The sequence below is a fragment of the Chelmon rostratus genome, chromosome 10 (genome assembly GCF_017976325.1).
Source record: "Chelmon rostratus isolate fCheRos1 chromosome 10, fCheRos1.pri, whole genome shotgun sequence".
Taxonomy (NCBI): Eukaryota; Metazoa; Chordata; class Actinopteri; order Chaetodontiformes; family Chaetodontidae; genus Chelmon; species Chelmon rostratus.
The window spans coordinates 13,014,668-13,037,943 of NC_055667.1; the positions used below are offsets into that span (position 1 = coordinate 13,014,668).

General features: G+C 41.4%; 1 protein-coding gene across 1 annotated transcript in view; it reads left to right on the forward strand.

Annotated features, from left to right (window-relative positions):
• cacna1db (calcium channel, voltage-dependent, L type, alpha 1D subunit, b) overlaps positions 1-23,276 on the forward strand; it is an 81,779-nt gene that overhangs the window by 1,207 nt on the left and 57,296 nt on the right. Inside the window, exons 2-3 of the mRNA XM_041944874.1 lie at positions 605-1,076; positions 1,671-1,776. Of these exons, the coding sequence (XP_041800808.1) occupies positions 605-1,076; positions 1,671-1,776 (578 nt within the window). The remainder of the gene's footprint in view (positions 1-604; positions 1,077-1,670; positions 1,777-23,276) is intronic.

A 23,276-nucleotide genomic window follows, 5' to 3' on the forward strand; every position in this document is an offset into this window, starting at 1 on the left:
TTTCCAGCATGTATTAAAGTTGTAAAAGGCAGGATTTTGATGTGAAATCACTCTGCTCTTATCTGTATCAATGAAGCTCTTGATATTTTTCCTTTTTGCCCAAATGAAATCCTGGCACTTCTCTGCTCTTAGAAATTAAAAACTTATTAGTACATCCATCATACATTAGATAAGATACCAAATATATAATAAATAATAATATAATAAATTAAGTGTTTGCACTATTGCACAGTAGACAAAAACAGTAAAAATGGTGTCATATTGCACAAGATGTATTGGCTATGAGCATATGATAGTATAAATAACAGTAGAGTTAGTGTTAACAGTATTAAATATGCATTAATTGCATGAACACATACTGTATATTTTTGAGTTGTGAATGTTGCTGCCATGTGCAGAATGTGGAGATGCTCAGTTTTGGTTTCCCACAGTGGTTGCATCAAAAACAACACAGTGGCAGAAAATTGCTAAACTGAGTTGGCTACTTCCTGAAATGCACTGACACATCAGCTGCTGCGTGGAACATGATGTTTGCACAGGTTTTTGTTTTAACTCACAGCCTTACAAGGTTACATCCATTTTGTCCCTGTTTCCCACCTTCCAGGGGCACAGTATGCCAGCAACAGAAGGACCACTCCCTCTACTGACGCCACGGCGCTCTGGTCAGAAAGTAACACCCGTCTCCACCAGCTCCACCCACCAGAGCCCCTGCAGGCCCCGCCGAGCACCGGCAAACCCGTCGGCTCCTCCTCCGGGCTCCTCGGGGCCAACAGCGGCAGTCAGGGCCCTGGTGGCGCCGGCGCCGGTGTCAGCCCGGTGCTCGCCTGGCATGCCGCCATCAGCGCGGCTCGCCAAGCACAGGAGGGCGATGGTGCAAAGCCCGACATGAGTTCACGGCCCTCGGTTTGCACCACTGCACCGCCTCCTGTGGGCTCACTGGCACAGAGGAAGAGGCAGCAGTACGCCAAAAGCAAAAAACAGGGAGGATCCACCAACAGCAGGCCACCCAGAGCTCTGTTCTGCCTCACCCTCAACAACCCCATCCGCAGGGCCTGCATCAGCCTGGTGGAGTGGAAGTATCCTTGAGCCCAGAGACAGGCTGTGGTTGATGGATGCAGATGCTGGGTGTCTGAATGGCTTTTGTTAATTTATATGGATAGACTGTTTCATAGATTAGCGGGTGGATGGTTGGGGGTGTAAATGAGTAAATGTTTAACTTGAAATAATGGACAATAACTTTATTGTTACTGTGGAAGTGACCTGTAGGCTGCCAGTGGTGGACTTTAAATGCATAGAAGGCCGTTTTGTGTGAAAGCTTAAATTAAATGTTAGGTGATCAATAGTGTTTATAGATGAATGATTGAGCAAAGATGCTTTCATTTCTTATTTTTAGCTGAATTCAGAACTTTTTAGAATCTGCCTCATATGCTTTAAGCCTTCTTGGATTTTTCAAATGCATTTAACTGCAATATTATTTTGCTTTTGTTAAATGCTGCTGTCTACCACAGTGAGACAGACAGAGAGAGAAACAAGGACACAATGTAATTAAGTGCTTATGTCATCAACTTGAATGTACGAAGCCCTGCTTTGTCCAGAATTCACTAGCTTGTCTTTCAGCTGTCTCTCTTTAACATAACTGTGTTCCTTAACAGTTTGCGTCTTTTTTCCAGACCGTTTGATATCTTTATACTGCTGTCTATTTTTGCCAACTGTGTGGCCTTAGCCATCTACATCCCTTTTCCCGGAGACGACTCCAACTCTACCAACCAAGAACTGGTGAGTGGTGCCGGAAAACACAGAAACAAGGCAACGTGATGCACACGATAAACCGGGGTCCGCGGTTGTTGTAAAAAAAAAGCAGATGAGAGCAGGATGTAGTGTGTGATGGTACAGATCAGCATGTTAGAAGGATTCCAAGGGTTTGCTTAGGGGTCAGAAGTAATGCATTGCATGTCAATAGACTAGTCTTTAAGTGTCAGTTCACTAAAAGTACCACAGAATATATTGTCTTACTTGACCCAAGTGGTATCAGCCATGCAGATAGTTTTGCTTTTGTTGTCCAAGTTTTGAGATTTGAGCCTTTTAGGTTTCTGCCTCCACCTCAATATCATGGAGGAAAAGTGAATTTCTTTTGTTGTGCTCAGAGAATTTAAACATTGTAATCAAAAGTTTATATAGTAAAAAAAATGTCCCTGCTACAATTCACAGACCTCATATTAGAAGGTTTCATTAAAGCCATCTACCGCTGTTCTACCGCTGTTCGTTAGTGGGGGAGTGTGTATCGATCCTTTGAAAGTACCATGAATGGTTCATGCTTTAAAGGGACGAAGCAGCAGATACTGAGGCGGCTTTAATTACTTCATGGCTTTGCATATTTCTTTGCTCTGCGTGCAGTTCTGCAGATGTTGCGTGTTGGATGTTAGAGGGTTTTTTTTTGTTCACACATGCGCTGTGCCGCTGGCTGCTCATGCCGCTGTTTGTCATCAGCCAGATCACACACAAAGGCCAGACACAACACCTTTGCATGAGTGCGATTGGCTTGACGTGTGGGTTGCGTCAGAGGGCTTTCCCGACAATATTTGGATGGATGTGTTGGGTTTCATTGTTTTGTTGACACACACACACAAATACTAGTGCACGCGCACACACGCACACACACAAAAGTGCACACCCGGCGGCTCGTCCCTCTGTGTGTCACAGCAGCTCTCAGTGGCGCGAGAGCAGCACCGAGGTGAAAAGACAGAGAGACAGTGAGCGATGAAAGCCAGTTTGTTTCGGTGCTTCTAATTTGACAGCATAAAACTTAAAACAAGTTATCACCATTCAGTGCAATACGATGTATGAATCCAACATCTGATTACGTATTACACTCAAATGATGTTCTTGCTGAAAATATGCTGTGGTTTGTTTGAATTTCCTGAAGCTCCTACACAGTCATGGTACACCCCCACAGGTGTTTTCACGTACTGTAGCTTGCTTGATTAGTCAGAGCCTCAGGTCTGTATGGGTGTGAACAGACTGTGCTTGATTGACATCTCGCCACAATGTGCTGTTAGTGCTGTTGCACCTGTTTGGATGATCCAGGTATCATTCTTATAAATTCATGTGTTCTGGTGGGCTCACTTCATTCTCAGCATAGAAACCTCAGCAGGAGTCTAGTCAGCCAGAATAACAGAAAACACCTGTGTAGGTGTTTCTTTAAAACCAGAATCGGGAACATTTCGTTTCATTTCGTGGCTAAACACCGGTCTTATCCCACTCACTCAGTGTTGGTAGAATAAAAAAAAAAGTCTGATTATTCTGACTTGGACTTGTCCACATGTTATTCCAAGATGGTTTAGCTTTAAAATCAGAGCATCTAAACATCTGGAATCAGGCATTTTGTATCGTGCACATATTTGTAGAAGTACAGCAACAAGTGAAGCCACATACAAACAGATGGTGCATATAGCTTCTCAACTGGATTCTATGTCAATGTAACTGCCAGTGATGGGAGCCTTGCAGCTTTTTAAAAATCTTAATCAAGAGTGTGATATCATAGCTGTCAGAAATTCATTCAATATCATTCAGTATCTCATCAGACTTAAACTCAATGGCTGGTTGCCTGTTGGCTGCTTGTAATTACAGTCTGACAAAAATTTCCACCATCAGCATGAAGCTTATTAGTGAGGTCAGCTGTTTATTATTGTATGCTCTCACTGAAAATGTGACTGGAAGCAACAAGTGGAGACCAGCAGGCAGAAAGGAGTGTCACTATGAAGCGGCATGCTGTTTGGAGGCTTGTCCCAACAGTTCACATCTGTTTAGTTGAACTGCACGGTTAACACCAGAGAAGGTCAGAAAGAAGGAGAAAGAGCGCAGAAACACTGGCCCATCGTGCAAGTAGAAGTTGGAGGTCAACCTTCAACCCGCCGTCTTTTCCCAAACTGTTAAAATGATGTTTAATTCATTTGGAGTAGCGACGCAGTGACTCTTCTCGCTCTGTCTGACCTCAGACATCTGGCTGTTCAAACAAGTCCCGACCAATCAGAACAAGGCTTTACAAGTTCACTTTACGCACCGGTGTATTTTATGGATATCTGAAAGAGACCGAAGTACAGCATCAGCAAATGGCCAAAAAGGACGTGGTTATATTCAAGGAACAAAGCAAAGATGGAAGTCAGGCTGATGTTATTATAGAGCCATGAAGTCCACAGAGGAAGGAGGCTGCGCTAGTTTGATGGCTCAACAAAATGTGTCACAGGTGACTGCTGTTTGTCCAACGTTGGTTTCTTTTAACTATGGCGACCATTGTTCCCTATCCATAACCACATGGCTTTTATTTGATTTTACAGGTAAAGTACAGTTTATAATTTTAAAGTATCTGCACCAAAGTTAGCTAGCAGCTGCATCTGTTGTTCCTGGGCAGCTCCAGAAAAAAACAGCACAATCACAAAACAGCAAATACATAAAAGTCCATCAGTGTCCATCATTCTGATCATTGTAACCACGAGTTGTCTTTTCTTGCCACAGCTATGTTTTCACATTTGTCATCAGACTAGAACAAGATAGAACAAATAAAGTCTAAATACATTTTAGAGCTGGTGTATGGCTGGACCATGTGTGGTCAATTGAGGACTATTCACAGCTCACTGTAAAAGCTTCCTGAGGACATAACTCAGGACTGTTCGTCTGGCATTGCTGCAGTCCAGCCAGAACTATCTACAAGGAAAGCTCCCGCTCGAAATTTCTGTGTTTATTCCATTCACGTCACCGAAAATCATTTTGCTTCAGATTTTATTGCCAAAAGAGCAGTTTAGTTTTTTAGTAGTAGTTTAATCCTTTAAGTGTAGCAATGTCCTCAGAGGACTTTTTCATGCAGTGCAAACATTTGCTTTTTTCTCTGAGGCTGGCGAGGGACCTTCTTAACTTCACAGGGGATTGTGTGTGCGTGTATGTTTGTATGTGTGTGTGTTTGTGTGTGCGTGTGTGTGTTATTGCATGTGAGCGAGCGAGAGACTGACACAGAAACGTAGCATGTTCCCTCAACAGATGGGGATTATTAACGCCGTCCAATCCACGCTCATCGCTCCATGCACAGTATACTCTGTGTGTGTGTGCGTGTGTGTGTGTGTGTATATGTGAGAAAGAGAAAGTATGAATGTTTGTGCAGCTTTTTGTATCTCTGTTCTATCAGAGAGAATATAGGAGTCACATGTCACACTGCTTTTAGAGATGAGATGTCTAATCATCTTTAATTTGTCATTAATTGATATTTTCTTTGTGCTAACAATTTGTTTTAGCAGTTTTTTTTTTTATCAGTGGGAGTTGATAAAAATGTGTTGTTTGACTTACTCTGTCATAGTATAACGATTCTATGAGGTGCAGATAGCACTAAGACGAGGGTTACACACACTTTCTTCTGACTGTCCTCATTTCACTGTGGCTGTCGCTGATATGTGGTTTTAGCCAGATTTGATTTTTCAGGCTGGGGTCAGTGCTCTTTCATACGATTTTATATGGAGCACAGAATTTGATCTCAATTTTGGCGTGCGACCTGAGGTCGAAATAATTTTGACATGAAAAATGTTTGAAAAGTGTCATTGTTCAAGTCTTGTTTTATTACAGAACAAGACCAAACTGCTGGGACAGTTGTTTGCTGTGGTCCTTTGCTCCAGTTGCCATTTATAGAAAAATATTAAAGGTATATGTGACTGAAAACCAGTGTTTCAATTTGAGTGTGTCCATAGCAACCTCTCAAGCCTCTCCTGCAGCAGTGTGGCTAAAAGCACTACTTCACTTTGTTGCTATGTAAGCAAAGTTGTGCTTTGCCTCCAGTGCAAAGACTTTAATACACTAAGGAGTGTTTTTTTTAAAAAGTTCATTCAGGTTCTTGGGAACGCAGGCTGTCTTTCTCACCTATTTCCACAACTACTGTTTCATCCTTTTTTAGAGAGCGTGTAGGTGTTGTTTGATCGGCTCCTTCATAGCAAAGGATGGGAAAGAGGAAGAGGAACAGACAGCTGAGGGACACAGCTACTGCAGCTAAAATAAGTCCTCATGTGCACATGAGCCATGAAAATGAGTTTAAACGGGTTTTATTATTTGTTTTCTGCTGTCCGATTATATCCATATGCACCTCAAATGAGTATAATGCCTTTCCAGTTCAGTAATTCTCCAGATTATAAAGTCAGCTCTGGATTTTTCCGCTAAGCTCATTAGATTTCATGCTACAGCTTTTAAATCTCCATACAATGGTGCTTTTGTATATGTTTTAGCCTATTAAACAGGAATCACATATAGTTAACAGTGCTTAGCTCTCAACTGGATTAACCACACAAAGAAAACTTGAACAGAGACATAAAAATAGCAAAGTGTTCACTACCTTTATCAAGGTTTGACTTTCAGGTTTCAGTTTGATTCTCAAGATGAACCCAGCGGCTGCGTGAATGGCACAGAAATTATCTAAAACATGTGTGGGATGAGTTGGAAAAAAAGTCTGCAGTAATGTAAAATATATTTGACCCCCAGCTGAGGAAACACGTCACCCTGCACCTTACCATACAAGTGGAACGTTTGATTTAGGGCTGCCGTTGAACTCGTGTTTTCGGTGTAGAGCTGTCACCGCTCGTAGGGAGTGTGTGTGTGTGACCTGTGTTGTCGTGCATTGGAGTGCGTGTGTGTTATTTTATATAAGAGAATGTGTGTGAGTGTGCAGGAGGGGAGAGGAAGTGTGCATGTGTAGCCTACGAGCTGTGTGTGTGTGTGTGTGTGTGTGTGTGTGTGTGTGAGGAGGTTGACGGATTAAGCTGGCCAGTGGATTAGTCGTCAGTAAATGAGTGGAGGTTGCAGAGAGAGGGGGTGGGAAGAGAGAAATAGATGGATGGATGGGAGGATTGGTGGAGAGATGCAGGGCGGGAGCTTACAAGTGTGAGGGTCTGCTGACAGAGAAGAGATTTGACTCAATGCTGTCATGTGACTGATTTCTGTTATCTATCAATCTATTTATCTGCCAATTTAATGTCTACTTATGTTTATTTCATTCAATTTATTTGTTGGATTTATGTATGAGCTACTTTCCATTTGGTATAAAAATCCAAGGCCTTCAACATGCAGCTGACTTGTATTTGAATGTCAAATAGGGTTTGACAAGATGGGAAATACATGATAAATCCCTGCAAATGGCTAAAAATTTTTATTTAGAATAGATTTTCACAAAAATAATTACTAAAATAGTCATCCCAGACTTCATGCTCATATACATCACCAGAGCCATGACTACAGTTTACAGTGAACAGGCAATACAGCTCAGAACAAAGGTCTAGTGTCAAATGCCTGGTTTTGCTGTAAAGAACCACCGTTCAAACAGTGCTACATGTACCTGTAAACTGAACTACACTTTGATACGTCTGGAACATACAAATTTAGCGTATCTGTGGTTTGCAGAAATGTGCATCGCCGGCATTTTATTCAGGTGACCGGGCTGGTTAGAAGTTAGAAGTGGAGAAATAGATGTTGAGAAACCACAACAGATCTCCTCATCACGCTGCATCTCACTCATTTACTTGTCACCTCTGAAACATAAATGCAAATTAATTCACATTTTTGTAATACAGTTAAAAAATTAAACGACCGTCATTTTGTTTCGCTGCAGTTAACTGAGCCTGCTTTAGCAGGAGGACAACCACGGACAACAAAGAAAAAAAAAAAGAAGCTTTTTTGTCCTCTCAGCCATCGGCCGTAACTGAAATATGTTTAAACAAACAGGAGGAGTGCGAGTTCATGAAATAACGTCATGTATTGTGTTATTCAGCTGACATCGCTGTCTGCCCGTGTTGATAGTGCACATGAATTACATGCTGGAATAGATATCAGAGGTCGTCCTGAATATAACATGCAAGTAGCAATTTGAAATTGATCGTGAAAGCCTCCAGTGACTCTCTTCTTGTTCGTGACCTTCGTGTCTTGTTTGATGCTCACACTCTTGTGTCCTGTTCCCTCTTCTCCTCTCCATTACTCTCAGATTGCTAACTCTGTCTTTCTGTCTGCTTAACTGCCTCAGTCTCTTCCTACGCTTTCCATTCTTGTTTTCCTCTCGGTTTTCTCTCCTCTGTCACTTCCTCTTTCCTCAATTTCACACACACCACACCTCCTTTTCCTCCTCCACCTCCACTTCCTGTGCACAGTGGACAATGATTAATATCCTATTAAGCCAGTTAGTGATTTAGCAGACTTATGACGGCCCCTTTGACCGCTAGCTGACTAGCACACACCGCCGATCGGCTCATAATCCCATTAGACTCCTATATGAATCTGCTATATGAGCGTAGGAGTAAGATGTGTGTGCGTGTGTGTCTCTGAGCAGAAATGAGCAGGGCATCCTATAGAACTTGCTAGAAATGCTGTTGAAACAATGGTAATAACCTAAAAACAAACTGTATATCCAAATTTAATGATGTTGTTTCCCTCCAGATCACTCAAACCACAGCTAGGCAGTGGTGTTACTGTCTGCTCCCAGAAAGCAATACCCACAAACACCTGAAAATAATTTCCTATCTTCACCGTGAAGTTTTCATTCTCTGAAAACATAACATTACTCTCTGTGTAGGTTTGGTAGGTTGCAAAGAGGATAATTCCACCTTCACAATCGCGCATGTTTCGGATTTCAATCAAAGCCTGACATTTTTGGTATCTTTGGGGCCTTTGCGATCTCTGCTAGAATTTAAAATAAAGTTATGTGCGTCTGGCTGCACAGCAGAGTTTACAATGTCTGACCCGTCTGCAGGCTGCAAGTGTGACAACTCATCCTGCCTATGCCCACGTCACTACACAGAACTTTCACTCTACATTTCAGATCAGTTTTTTTCAGACTGAATAACATGCATGTTCACATATGCTCCATTTATACGTGAGAAGAGACAGCGACCACTCCAACCCTTCACTGTGAATGAAGCTGCACTCAGGTCGTCTGTACCAAAGCAACTGCATCAATTAGTGACAGATTAGTGTATAAGCTGAATTATATACAAGGTCACGTTGGTAAGAGTAAATCTGATCAGTGCAGAGCGAGCCATTGCATAAACGATGCAGCTGGAAAACCTTCCTGCTCTCACCAAACCCTCCCTGCCTCTGGCCTTCAAGCTAGGACTCTAAAAACACGTTGAAATAGTATCAGAGTGTATTCACTGTGGTCTGAACGAAAGCATATAAAAGCACAGCATGTAAAGCAAAATGCATCTTCATTTTATCGACTCAAATAGTTCACCCAGTGTTTTATTAGAACATGGTTCCATAATGATAAAAAAAAGAAAGATCTCACACTGTGATTTTTTACACCTTTCAATCACAATGAAAGAATATGATCACTTTGCTTATATGGAAAGAAGATGTTGAGTCATTGCCTAGCTCTGTCTGAGCACCTGCTCTATATAGAAAGCTGGCATGAAGTGAGGGGAGAAGGTGTGATAGTCAGCAGAGAAAATGCAAGTGTTACAGTGCATGGGCTGTTTGAGTACAATGAAAGGACTTTTGCTTTTAATCACAAGCAGATTTGTTCATATTTTACAGTCTGAAATGTCCTCTGAGTATCATAAGAAAAAGCCTGTGTGTCGGTGTGCCGGCCCAGTTAACCCGACTGGTTGTGAGTCCTCCCATGAGCAGCACGAGTCCGAGATCAAAGGGGAAATAATCTTTTAGCTGATGCAGGTGGATATCGATGTTGGGAGCACGGTAACAAGCCACATAATTTTCTGATTAAAACCATAGGCAGAGTCTGCAGCAGGGGTGTTTCACCGAGCCTGAGCTTAGTCATGACATGGAGTCAAAGCACACAGCAGAAAACATCCAACATCTCCTGAACCTGCCTGCAAAAATGAAACCTTGATGGTAATTCTTGCAGGTTTAGCTGAAACCCAGCTCCTGTTCTGCCACTGTCCTTTGTGTGTTTAAGGCCTCAGACTGTTTTGTCTCAGGCAATTTGCAGAAGAGTCGAACTCACTGATGAGTGCCTTTTGTTTCTTAGTAGTCTCAAACAAAAGTGTGATGTAGGTTTCAACCTTGATTGACTCATTTTGCGGGAGAAAGCTTGGAAATGTACTTAATGTCTGATTTAGCGCCATTTGAATTTGCCTAAGAAAAGTACCAGGACCTTAAAATGAAAGCCGTTCATAAGCAGAGCACTTACTGCGCCTGGACCTGCTGTGTTTCAGCTTATGTTTCTTGTGTTAGCATCTTGGAAGTAGTTTGGACAGCAATCCATCAAAACAAATGCATAAAGAGAGCAGGGCTCGTGCCACAGGTGATGTCATGTCGCATAGAATAAAGTAATTCTTTTGTCTGCACATTTCTCTTCACTGTCATTCAGAAAGATCTTTGAGTTGGTTGTATAACAGCAATCATAAGACCTGAACGCTGTAAGGGTGGCAGGTTAATACCAAACAACAATAAAGGACTGGGTTCATTCAGTTGTGTGTGTGTGTGTGTGTGTGTGTGTGTGTGTGTTCATTCATGTACGTTGTTTATCAGTCAGAAAAATGAAAGCACAGACTGCATTAAAACATGATGATGATGCATCTGTCCAAACTGTGTTTTTATGCAGTACGCCTGTTTGTCTGCGCACACGGTCTGCGTACACTTGTGTACATGTGTATGTGCGTGTGTTGCGATCATGTATGGGTTTTTTTTTTTGCCTCTGTGTGTGTGCGTGTGTGCGATTCTGAGAACAGAATGTCAGGTTGCGTCATTTTTCTCTCAGTCAGGGATTAAAGGTTTAGAGAGGAAGGGAAATGAGAGTCACACTAAGCAGCACACTGCTCCATCAAGCACGTGAATATGTGTGTGTGTGTGTGTGTGTGTGTGTGCGTGCACATGGGCGTGTCTTTTTCTTTACGTGTGTGTTTGAATGTGTGAAGAAGAAAGACTAAGAGAGAGGGAGGTACAGACCGAGCATGCCTCAACATAAAACATTTCACATGGGAATGCATTGCACTGAACAACAACTGCCATGTTGTGATAGAGATGTAAAAAACACTGTTTTGAGACGCTGATTTCAGTTCTATCTTTCAGTACTACCTGCCAGCTGTCATTTTAAAGCATTTAAAACGAGAGAGAAAGGGAGAGATCGATTGATTGTACTGGCGATCAGGATGGGGCAGCGTGTGACTGGTTATTGAACGAGCAGTTGTCAGCCTTCAGGGCAGTATTTTGATGCAAACACACTATACACTAGGAGTCGACTGACAGGGTTTTTTTCAGGGTGGTACCAGTTATTTATAATTAAGGAGACAGATAATTGATATTTGGAAGTGATAAACAGTGCTTTTGCAGTAAAAATGGAAATCTGTGTGTCAAAATGTAGAATAATAAAAGCTCCAAAACAACATTTAAATTAATAAACAAAATAGCTCCCATAAGTTTTATAGATTAAATAAAGTTAAAAAAAAGGATAAATAAGTAAAACTCAAGTTTTGTAAGGAAATTTGAGTCTCAATCAGTAGTCAGCAAGACCAGACTGTGGCACAGAAAGCAGAGTTGTTCAGTTATTTAAATGTTACATATAAACATCTGTCATTCAAATCTAGGCTAGTTTTAACTTCATCATTGCGATGGATGTGTACAATCCCGATAGAAATAATTACTGAACTCTGACAGCTGACCATCTATGCACTCCATGTATGGATTAACCAGTGGTAAGACAAGTTACAGGTAAAAGTCCTGCATCACAAAGTGTATTTGAATACAAAAAAACGGAAGTGATGGGAATGTGTGTCATCATAGAAATACACCATAAGGTTGTTGTGTGTGTGTGTGTGTCTGGTACATGTTTGGATACTGAGCTGGACTTTATTAAAAGATCGTTCTTGGTAACGGTGAAGACAGCCATGTCACACCTGTGAATCACTATTCCTGTCATAAAGTAGAATAAATGAGCACATCCCCAGCATGTGTTCCTGTACAGGTGTCAGTGTTTAATTGTGAGTATTACACTCCTGCCAGGTCTCAGCTGTTTGGATCATTTGAACAGTTATAGTATAATAACTGAGCCCACTACCCTACATATTACATCCATATTAGATGATTCTGCTGCTCACGATTGATGTCCAGTGCTGAGGTTTAGTTTGGAGGTCGAGGCAGTGGATGGGTGGATGTTATGTTCATACAGGCGGCTGCAGTTTGGTCCTGTGATAGATGCCTTTTTATGATAACCACAGTCTATTAAACATTACTACAGTCTGTCCCTAACTTTAACCATACACGTGCAGATGGATTTAAAGGAAAACACCGAAACTAAATGTAATCCATGGTTTTGCTAAATTGTCTGGTGTTTCAATCGCAAGTTGAATTAAAATATGAAAATGACCAAGGATGACGTTGGGAGGTTTTCACACATTTTCACACAAGAACAATTTCATGAAACAAATAAAAAGAGATGAAAGAAATTAGAGAGGTGACATTAAAAGATCTATATGCAATGTAAACCTTATAATACTTTAGACTTTATAAGTGAAAATGTGCAAATATTTGCGCAAAGAAGTCCAGAAGTGCAACTCCAGCAGCCAGAATGTGTGAACTATATATATGATATATAGCTCAAAGTATGAATAATAAGGGCGAAATACATAGTAATATCATAAAATATAAAGTGTAATGTAGTATACAGTAATGATACAATACCATGAAGTATATATAATAGAAATCAAATGTAATACTATAATATAGCATATAATATACTAATATAACAGCACAAACAGATCCTGGGTTGAATTTCTGGTGTAAACTTACATAAAGAGAAGTTTTCCTCCACATAGTGATTAATACACTTTTGAATCAAGTCTTCACATAGTTTTGCATCCAGATGTCCAGCAAATGGCACTTGGTGTTCCACTACTTGTACCCGTAAAGTGGAGAGAATGAACCAGCAGGCTGTGTTTTCCACACTGTGATCAGATAACAAGCGATCGCACTGCCCACACACTGGCCTTGGACACAAATAGAACAGGTCCTAAAATTAGTTAATTAAAAGCATAAAATGCGTTTTGGAGGAAGTTGAATTTTACCGACTTTGCAGGATATGAATGGATGATGAAGAAAGTACGTGTAAAAATATGTTTTTTCATTATTACGTTACTAGATTTCAATAAAACCATCTGTGGGAGACATTTCATCAGCGTCTCCGGGCCCACCAGATTGGCAGAAAACTGTCGCGTTAAGGGGTGGGTTGGATGGATGTATGGATGGAGAGATAAAGGGATGGAGAGTGGGTGGGATAGTGTGAAGAAGACCATAGTGAATGTTCTTAAAGCTTCATTTACCCTGTTGGCTCACACTAAAGCTCACTCACTTTCCATGTGTCAGGTCTGTGTTTATGTGTGTGTGTGTGTGTGTGTGTGTGTGTGTGTGTCATATATAATGTCAGCAGCAGTTTCACGCTTTATGGGTGTTTGTGTGTGTGTGTGCTTGTTTGTGTACGTGTGTCTGTGTGGTGGAAAGTGTTTATTTACTGGGCTGCCACACCATAAGCTGAAAAGAGGGTTCATGCGTGAATCTTGTGTAAATGTGAACATCGTTAACAAAGGAGCTGCAGCGTGTTCAAGGTTGTCATCTGTTGTGTGTTTGTGTCAGTGTGTGTTCAGAGTCGATTAACCAGTCTCCAATACCAAAACAATATCTTGATAACAGAGGAATCTGTTAAGTTACAGCTTCTGAAATGTGACAATGCTCCATTTCAAATCACTGTTCATTGAGTGTTGTGAATTGGATTTAGAAGGCTGTGAACGTGTGTGTCTGAGAAGCCATGCTTGTAATAAATTCCATGGTTACAGCTCGAAATGAGGACCTGCTGATTCCTCTGCTTCATTGTAAGAGGTTGATTGTCCAACTTGATTGTCCAATAAGCAATTGGAAGGCATCAAGTTGTGCTTTTGTAACTCATGATGAGTATTTGTTATGTTTTTTTTTAATATAATTTATGGAATGATTTTAATCAGTTTGTTTTTTTTCATCTCTGGGTCTATGAGGTTGTTGTGGGATTCTTGCAAATCAATGAGGAGGAATTTTTAATGACAACATTGGATTTTTATTTGTCTTTTGCATCATTATGATGATGACAGGAATTAGGAGAAGCATGGGTACGATCAATAAGTTAAGTGTCCCAGTCAGCGAGCCAGCGTGCACAGTCTCAAAGAGCCTGAACCTGGCTCGCTTGAGTGGACTGACCTGTCAAAATGTCTGCAGTGAAAAAGGTGATCGGCCATTAATCAAACCTTATCTTCAGGCCAAGTGATTGTGTCCAGAAAATAAGTAGTGAGTGTTTGTTGCTTGTGGGTTTGTGTGTGCGTTAGAGTATTCAGTGACCATTTTTAAATGAAGACATCACGAGTGTGATCTTTGCCCAGAAGTGTGAGTGTTCACAGTTGAATTTTTTGTCATTTTGTGAGTAGATTACACTTATTTTAGAAGCTCTGTATCTGTGTGTGTGCGCAGTCACTGTTGAAGTAGCCTCAGGACATCTGTGATCATGCAGCTTTATTAGAGTGCCGTCCCATCATCGTGAGTCATTTCCTTCCTTCTCTGAGCTGTCACTCCTCTTCATCATTATCATGCGTTAAATATAGACTCTCTGTATAACTACAGCAAACATGCTCGCAAATATACTGTCTGTTAAATTCATAAGAACACAAACTCTCATTGAAGAAGACTGAAATGTTGGTTTCAGTGGGTGAGAGCAATGTGCTCAGCAAATGCTTTTCTGACATTTTCCTTTCACACGCCACACACAGGCACACACACACACACACGCACTATCATATTTTTATCCGTTTTTGGTCATGAAACACTGAAGATGTTTATATTTATTTGGATATGACTTTTAATGGACTATACAATGTAAATTGTGACACATGCACACATGCACACAACAAGACTTGTTTGGACATGTCTGAGTGTTATGCAAGTGTTGTTGTATTTTAAACGGAGCCCAGGGGCTTTACGGGCTTTAGGCCGTGGGGTGACAGATACCCAGATGTCAGGAGGCCTGTTGGGCCGACTGCTTAGCACCCAAAAGCCCAGGGACGACAGACACTGCAGGGAATGTGGGAATGTGCACACACACACACACACACACACACACACACACACACACACACACTCCTTCTTACTCTCTGTCTCACACAATCACACACACACAAGCTTTGTATTCCAAAACTGCACTTTGTTCAGACACTAGCTGCAGAACAGAGCACACTTAATGAATGCAGCGTGAAGCACACCAGACAGAGGGACTAAAAACACAGTGTTCTGCTGGACTTGACCCAATTCGCTGTCTGCTGTGTAGAAGCTTATTAAAGTGAATTTCGAAGAAAAGACGAGAAGCAAAAGCAAATATTATTCATTTTTTACACACTTCAGCACAAAGTGAAGCGATCCACTTGAATGCACCTCAGATGAACATGGCCAGGTGCTGCGTTTGACGTGAAGATCTGTCTTTAGACACGTGTTCAGTCAGAAGGATGTTTTTTTTTTTTTAAGAAATGGCAATAAATGTTGAATAAAGTACAAAGAAACCCAAACATTAAAACAACGTTTAAAATGCTGGAGAACTTTTCATCAAACAGTAACTCTACAATGTGGCTGTATTAGTTGCTACTGTCTGGATTAGTTGTTTATCGTCCTTTGAAAAAGTAATGCTATTCCTTTTGTGCCTGCAAACAATTTGGAGGAGCTCAGCATTTCAAATGACAAATGTATATTATTCAAAGCAAGCTGAAAAATGAGTAATGGACGTGGCTGTAGGTTCAATGACCAGGAAACAATGAGGAGATTATCTCTTGTGTTTGCTTGGCTGAAATCTTGTGTCTAACTTGTCTCGGTAAACTTATTATAGAGAGAAAGACTCTCTATGTTTTGCCGTGTTCCACTCTTGCATAACGTCTGAGTCGCTGTTCAGAGTTTTGTTTTCTGCTCTTACTTTGAAAACAGCCTCACTGTTCTGCGATCGGCGATCCCTTTTTGTTCAATCAAGGTTGCATTGGAGGCTGTATTGTTAGGACAAACCAAGCACCACCTGCTGCCACTTCATATTCAGAGCTTTTGATCAGTGAAAGACTGTGAGGCTTTTATTGTGAAGAGGCTGCTCCACAATCCCTGTCACCAACAAGTCAAAAAATGATGTGATATTTTACACTCAATTTTGTTAGAATTAGGCTTGTATCTTTTGTTAGTTTTTACTTCCTTGGTTAGATTCACCTGTCCCTCATTAGCCTTCCCTCGCTTGTGTATTTACTCTATTACTGTTTTCAGAACTGCTCACTACAAACTACTGATGAACGCAATATGCAGCATGTTTTTCATAGCAGTATGAAACTGTTGAATCGATATAAATTGCAGTATGCTATGCTATCCATTTTTATAAAACTACCTAAAATCGACATGAAATCTACACAGTTTATTTAGTAATGAAAAAATGGGCAAACATTGTCGAAAGCATCTCTTTGTTGGCCCGGCTGGTTGTTGTGAGCGTTGCATTGTGGGGCACAGTAAGGGAGGTAGACTGGTCTGATGCATACTGGAGATTTTTGCAGAATCAGTCTGACATCTGTATATTTTTGCCTTTCTGCAGATTTTGCTTTTGTTTGCGTACTATATGCTGCATTTTAACCAAATCAATACGTTCTGATTATATAGGTGACAGTTTCAAATACAGCGTTTGTGTTTTCTCTTTTTCAGTTGTCAGGGTGTCTGCCTTAGCTGCTTGTGTCGCTCATCAGTTTTCTTGCCTGTGTTCGTCGCGCCACTGTTTTTAGCGTAGTTCAGTTATTTGTATTTTACCTTTGTTCTTGGATTTTGCCTCAGCTTGGTCCTGCCCGACAGACTGGAATTGTCTTTTTTGGTTATTAAAGCTCCCTTTTTGTTTCTTCTGTCTGCCTGTTTTGTGTTCCACATTTGGGCCATTATTTTAACTGCTGAAGCATAACACTTGGTATTCGCCCTATTACTTGTCAATTGTGCATTTTTTGTTTGTTTTTCTGCAAAAATATACTTAATTTTCATTTGTTTTCAATTGTGTGGAAGCCTTCATACCACCAGCTGTAATTTTCAGATTATCTTTATGTTCCAGACTATATGTTGCCATGCATGTACTATACGCATTGATTTTAACTAGCTGGGTGTTTATATTCATTGTGTTGCTCCTTCACCTCATTTTACATACAGCACAGCCTGCTGCCGTGACAACTGTGGCCATGGAGACTTGTGGAGTATCTGAGGAGAAGGCTCTCAACAGGAGAGAGAAAAGATGGAGAGAAGAGATGAGAGGCAGACTGAGAGGAGAAAGAGAGAAACAGGAATTTGATAAAAGAGCAGCGAGGGCAGAAGAGTGGTCAAGAGTAGTGTTGCCAGACTGTGTGGTTTTGGGTTGCATTGTGTGGGTAAAGTGGGTGGACAGGATTTGGGCTGGTTTACCGTGAGTTGGGCTGGTTTTTAAAAACATTAAAATCGACAGTATATTAAAAATCTATTCATAAATTGTATTCCTTAGTTATGCAAACACATGCAGCACTCAGCACAACTTTGATGTGCTGAGCAATGTGCTTTTATTCTCTCTGCTGAGAGGAGAAACACTACGAGTTAACATCATTACCTACCTGTGGCTTACCTATAAACACATGAGTCGCAGTGTTTCTGCACGTCTGTATTTCCAACTCTGTTCTTGCAACATTACAACATCACTATGCTTTTTGATATCATCCCTCTCTCTCTCTGCCTGTCTCTATGCTTGCCTGTGTGTGTGTGTGTGTGTGTGTGTGTGTGTGTGTGGGGGGGGGGTTATAGTTGCATTATACAGTGTAGCCTCTCAGTTCTTCACTTATGAAAACTTATTGTTTTATTATTATGTCATTTTCAAAATTTGTGATGAACTAAAATACTGTTGCTCTTATGAATTAATTTGCATTGTTTATTATAGATAATACTTGGGTGTTTTTTGTTAGTTTGGGTGGATTTTGAGCAATTATTGGGCTGGAAAACATCAGACCAACCTGGCAACGCTGGTCAAGAAGAGGCAGAGGAGTGCAAGGAGAACAAGGAGGAGATAATAAGTGTTTGAAAAAAAGGCGCTGACAGAAGGAGGATGAGGAGAGGTTAAGACTGTAGGTGAGGAACTAATGAGGGGAGAACGAGGACGAGATAAGAGAGGGAAGAATGAGAGAGGAGGAGAGAAGGATAGGAGAAATTAGAGCAGGAGGAAGAAGAGGAGAGAAAACAGGTGGAAAAGAGAGATAAACTTGCTGTTGTACCTCTTTCTCTCATCCTCTGTTTTGAATGAGAACTGCAGTTTATCTGTTATAAACATGTTTAAAGTCACTCAACTGCCAATTGAATTAATGCTGTTTTGAGCAGCTTTGATCAGCAGCAGCAATGTGTGTGTGTTTTCTGTGTATTTGCATTGTCACTTACTGATGAAGCCACATCAACCTACACATGACTGTTTAGGTTTATAGTGGGGCAGATCTCTGACGCTGCCACGTTCGTCAATCTTCATACCCACTCTGGATTAGTGAATAGGTTTTGGTGGTCAGCCAGGACTGACGCTGGCTGTTTTGACTGCGTTTGTGGCCATGCGCTCTGTTTTGGCTTCAGGATTATGACTATCCACGACTAAAAATAGACACTAGTTAGTATGGGCTTAATTGGAAAACCAGTAGAGAGAACAGGAAGGCACAGAGGCCGAGCTCAGCTGCTGCACCATCGATAACCGCTGTCTGGACTGATGCTGCCACAGAGCTAGAAAAGAAGGAGTGTGTGAGTTATATAGAAATGAATCATCACAACAGCTGACATGAATGGGACATTAGCTAATATGTTTATTACTGCTGTAAAGTTGTTCATTTTAAAGTGGGGGTCTATGGGGACTGACTCACTTTTGGCGCAGGCCTCAAGTGGGCATTCGGGGTACTGTTTTTGGCATCAGCCTCTGAGGTTTTTTTAAGCGTCAAATAATATCCGGTAAGAGGTGGAGGGGGTGGTGATGGTCTTCCAAAATACTTCACCCATTGTTGACAGGTCAAGCTTTCTCTCGGTGGAGTGTTGGCTTCCTGTTGCTTCGTACAAAGATTTATACCATATTCACCATTCTGGCAGAAAAGGGAAAATATAGGGCATCTTATTTAGGAGTGATATAACAATCAACACATAAAAAAGGGTATTTCTGCAAGTCTAATCAATCACAGCCATGTTTACACAATTTACCCTGCTGTAATAAGAGACTAACAATCAGTCATCATATATAACGATGATCCTTTTCAACCTTACCCATAAGGTACTTCAATTTCTCCTTAACTTCATCTGTGTCTTTGGCCAGTAATAAGTTTATATCTGGGAATAATTAGCATGCATGACCACATCTTTGACCACATCTACTGGTCAGGTTAGTTCCTCCCCATTAAATGAGAGTCCTATTAAATGGATAAGTCTTGCCTGACTACAGTTGAATAATTAGAAAGTAGCAATTACAGTGTTCTCGTCTGTAGTCATATCTTGTGTCATCTATATCAAACATGATATCACAGGACAGACTTCTGTATCTGGAGATGAGAGAGATGAGGAGATAGAGTGAGATAAAGGGGGAAAAACACAGGAGCAGACAGAGAGAAAGTGAGAGGCAGACAGAGGAGTAGGGACGGCTAAAGGGTGAGACATGAGGGAAGCAGACATGCTGTAGAGGAGAGGCGGGAGGCTGACAATATACATCACGTCTCTGTTTCTGAGCCGTCCTGCTGTGTGCTCCGGGACAAATTGGGATTATTGACAGTCTTCCTTCCTTGGTTTAACAGAATGTTTCATGGAGAGGTGGCATCAGCCCTAACTTTTTACACAACTCACAACAGCTTTGGAAACTTCTTTTTCTCGGGTGAAACAATGTATGTAGCAGCTCTGTGGGGCGACAGATGATTCACAGTAAATTTCATTTCTTTTTTTCGGCCCTTCCTGCTTCTGTACATCCAGTCCTTAAAGTGACAGGTCAGCTCCTGAACCTACTTCTGGATTAGACCAGGTTTAAAGCTGATATAAAACCAGGATGGGGATTTTTCTGAATTTCACATCACCTCTCTTGTTCGTTATTTATGCAGGATCATTCAAATTTGATCTTTTTTGTATTTTACCAAATTATTGTGTTGTTTTTAAAAATTACTTGAAACCCTCAAGTCTTTATACTTATGCAAAGTGTGCGACTCCAACCTGCAGTTGATAGACAGGAGAGGTGAAGATAATTAATGTCCCACTGAAGCATCCATAATATAACCACTTCAGTTTTTCTCATGAATATAACATGCAGAGAGAGATGGACAGTTGTGCAAAGGAGACCTAATTCCTCTGTGTGCTCTATGCATGTGTGTGATGATAACCCTGCCTTACTTTTTGAACTTGATTTTCAGTGAAGCTTAGAATATGTTTTGGATTTAAATTAGTGTAAAAGGGCATTAAAAGGTGCTGTAAGAAGGACCCTCCATTAGACTCCCTGTAAGAATAAGAAGAGCATTAGTGGTGATGATATTGGTGGCTGCGTTGTTCAGCCTGTGTTCGTGTTCTGAAGCAGCGAGCAGCGCATCCTCAGCCTCTCTGGCCCTCATTAATCTTATTACGACCAGTGGGAACACAGGCTAATAGGAGCTGATTAGCCTGCTTTTGGCCGCGTAGCTGATTCACCTACATGCACCCGCTCACATGCACATGGCCTCAAACACACTAGCACACTGGCAGAATCACACCGACACACTCCTGCTCACTGAGTTTATGAGTACATGGCTTTTTCCTGTGTGATACAGCGTCTGTGCTCTTTTGTAGCCATGCTAGCAGCGTGACACTGGAAAATGTCAGATCAGGCTGATCTGCTGCTTCGGTACAGACTGAAATATCTGAACTGTTGGATGGATTACTCTGAAATTCTTTATAGATAATCATTGTGCCCTGAGGATGAATCCTAATGACTTCTCGCGCCATCAGCAGGTCCAAATTTTTTAATTTGTCCAGTAATTTGGTTTTATGAAACAAAGTTAGAAAATTACAACTACATTTTAGAAATCCTGTATCAGCTCATTGCAAAATTGTTTTTTTAACAACAGACATGTTGACACTTCAAGAAGAGTTGCAAAATGTCATGTAATCACAATCTCAATCACAGGCCTCTCTGACAGCATGGGAATCTTAACTACTATGTTAAGCTTTTGATTTGCTCTTCACCCGGTGCACACTGGAGAGACAAACAGAAAACATGGGGAGATAGAGTGACGTGGAGCTAAGTGGTGAATCCAAGTGCAATGCAGCTGGGGACGCTCTGCTCTGTCTTCAGCACACCTGTCTCCACTCAGACAACCACACAAACACAGGCAGAGAGACAGACAGGAGCACAGGAGACACGGGGAAGGGGAAAGTTGTCTCATGACACTTTCCACATGGAGCAGGTCAGGACCAAACTACAGAAACCCAACAATCCCATCACGAGCAAGCACTTGACAGCAGACTACACAATACAGTTTTGTATACGCTCAAGTGCAAATATGCAGCGTGTGGGACAGTGCAAAGGATTCACAGAGCACTAGACCAGGCTGAGGATAAACAGAGGTCAGAGATCAGAGTTCGCCATCATGATGGTCTGAGGAAAGAAGCTTTTTCTTTTTAGTCTCTCTGTGCTGGACTACAGAGGCGCTTTCCTTTGTTTAGAGGCTGGAGAGGTCTATTGCTGGATTGATGAGGATCCTTCATAATCCTCCTTTCTCTGGCTCTGCACCTTCTGGTGGGCAGTGTGGCTCTCTGTCGAGCTGTGCAGTCCTGACCCGAACAGACCACGACAGCCTGTGTTCTTCTGGGATTTGTTAATGTCATGCTGTAGTTCACTGAAGGTGCTTTGGAATCCAGTTCATGTGGTTTCTGCTCTTGCATCCACAACAGCTTGTTTGCTGAACAGTGTGGACGAATAGATATAAAGCTTTGTTTGAAAAAAAATTCTTATAAAAATCGACTTCCTGTTTACATCATGTGACTCAGGCTGATATCATTGAACCTCTCACATTATGGGACACCACAGCACCTGTTGGGTGGGGAGTGGGGAATGACCAGGGTTAGATTGACCGCCCAAACTTTCTCTCTCTCTCTAACACAAACACACACACACCCACCCACACACACACACACACACACACACACACACACACGCAGTCCTGAGCCACATGGCATTGAGTGTTATGTCAGCTTGTGTTATCGTCACTGAGTGTAGTGACATCGAGTGAACCTGCCTATTGCTCTCTCTGTGTGTATGTGCGTGTGTGTGTGTGTATGTGTCCCAGCTGATCTATTAGTCAGGTCAGGCATGATGGTGGTGGCGGGCCAGCCCTTGTCTCTAATCAATTTAAGCACACAGTCACCAACACACACACACATACTGTATATACTGGTATATACTGTATGCAGCGTTGGGACAAGGGGGAATATACTCACAAAAAAAAAACAAAAATCCATTATATAAAAGTACTGAAATAAATAAACCAGACAGCAAAGGAAATGTATGTGAGTGTCAGCAGCCATCTGCAGAACGTCACTCTTTTATTGTACAGCTTTTATGCAGTTAGCGACTGTCGCCTCCTATCACTCATTCTCACACTCACTTTAAAAGACCCCTGAGGCAAACTGTGATTTCTGACATTGGGCTGTATAAATAAAATTGACCTGACGCTGTCTCTGGATTTTTCAGTGCTGCCTTTGTAGTCTCAGGTAACGGAGCAACTCGATCTGTGTCACCGAGTGACTTAAAGCAGTTCACACACTGTGACCCCGGCTGTATTATTTGCTGTGCAAAATACAAAAATGCATATTGTTTGTGGTTGATATTCTCAGAACAAGCTGCACTGCTAACCAGCACAGGTTGACCTTACTTTAAAAAAAATTAAGGCAACTGATTGCCTTAAAAAAATAAGTAATCAATCATAGTTAAACTAATTTGTTTGAGCACTAATAGCTTGGACATAACAATTTAAAATCAATATTCCAAAAGCTAAATTACTTGTACTTAAATTCTGCAGTAAAATCAGCTTTTTCTAAATAACTCAGTATTTTGAGTTACAATGACTTCTTTCTTTATTATTCATCTGGTCCCTTTCCAGCTTCAATGAATCTGTGGATCAGCCTGTCTGGCTCGTAATCCTGCTCAAGATGCACCTGTCAGGGTCCTCATCTGACATAACGCACTCGCCTGCTCTAATCTTATCCATAACAGCATACCTAACCTCAACACTGACCCTAAACTTAAC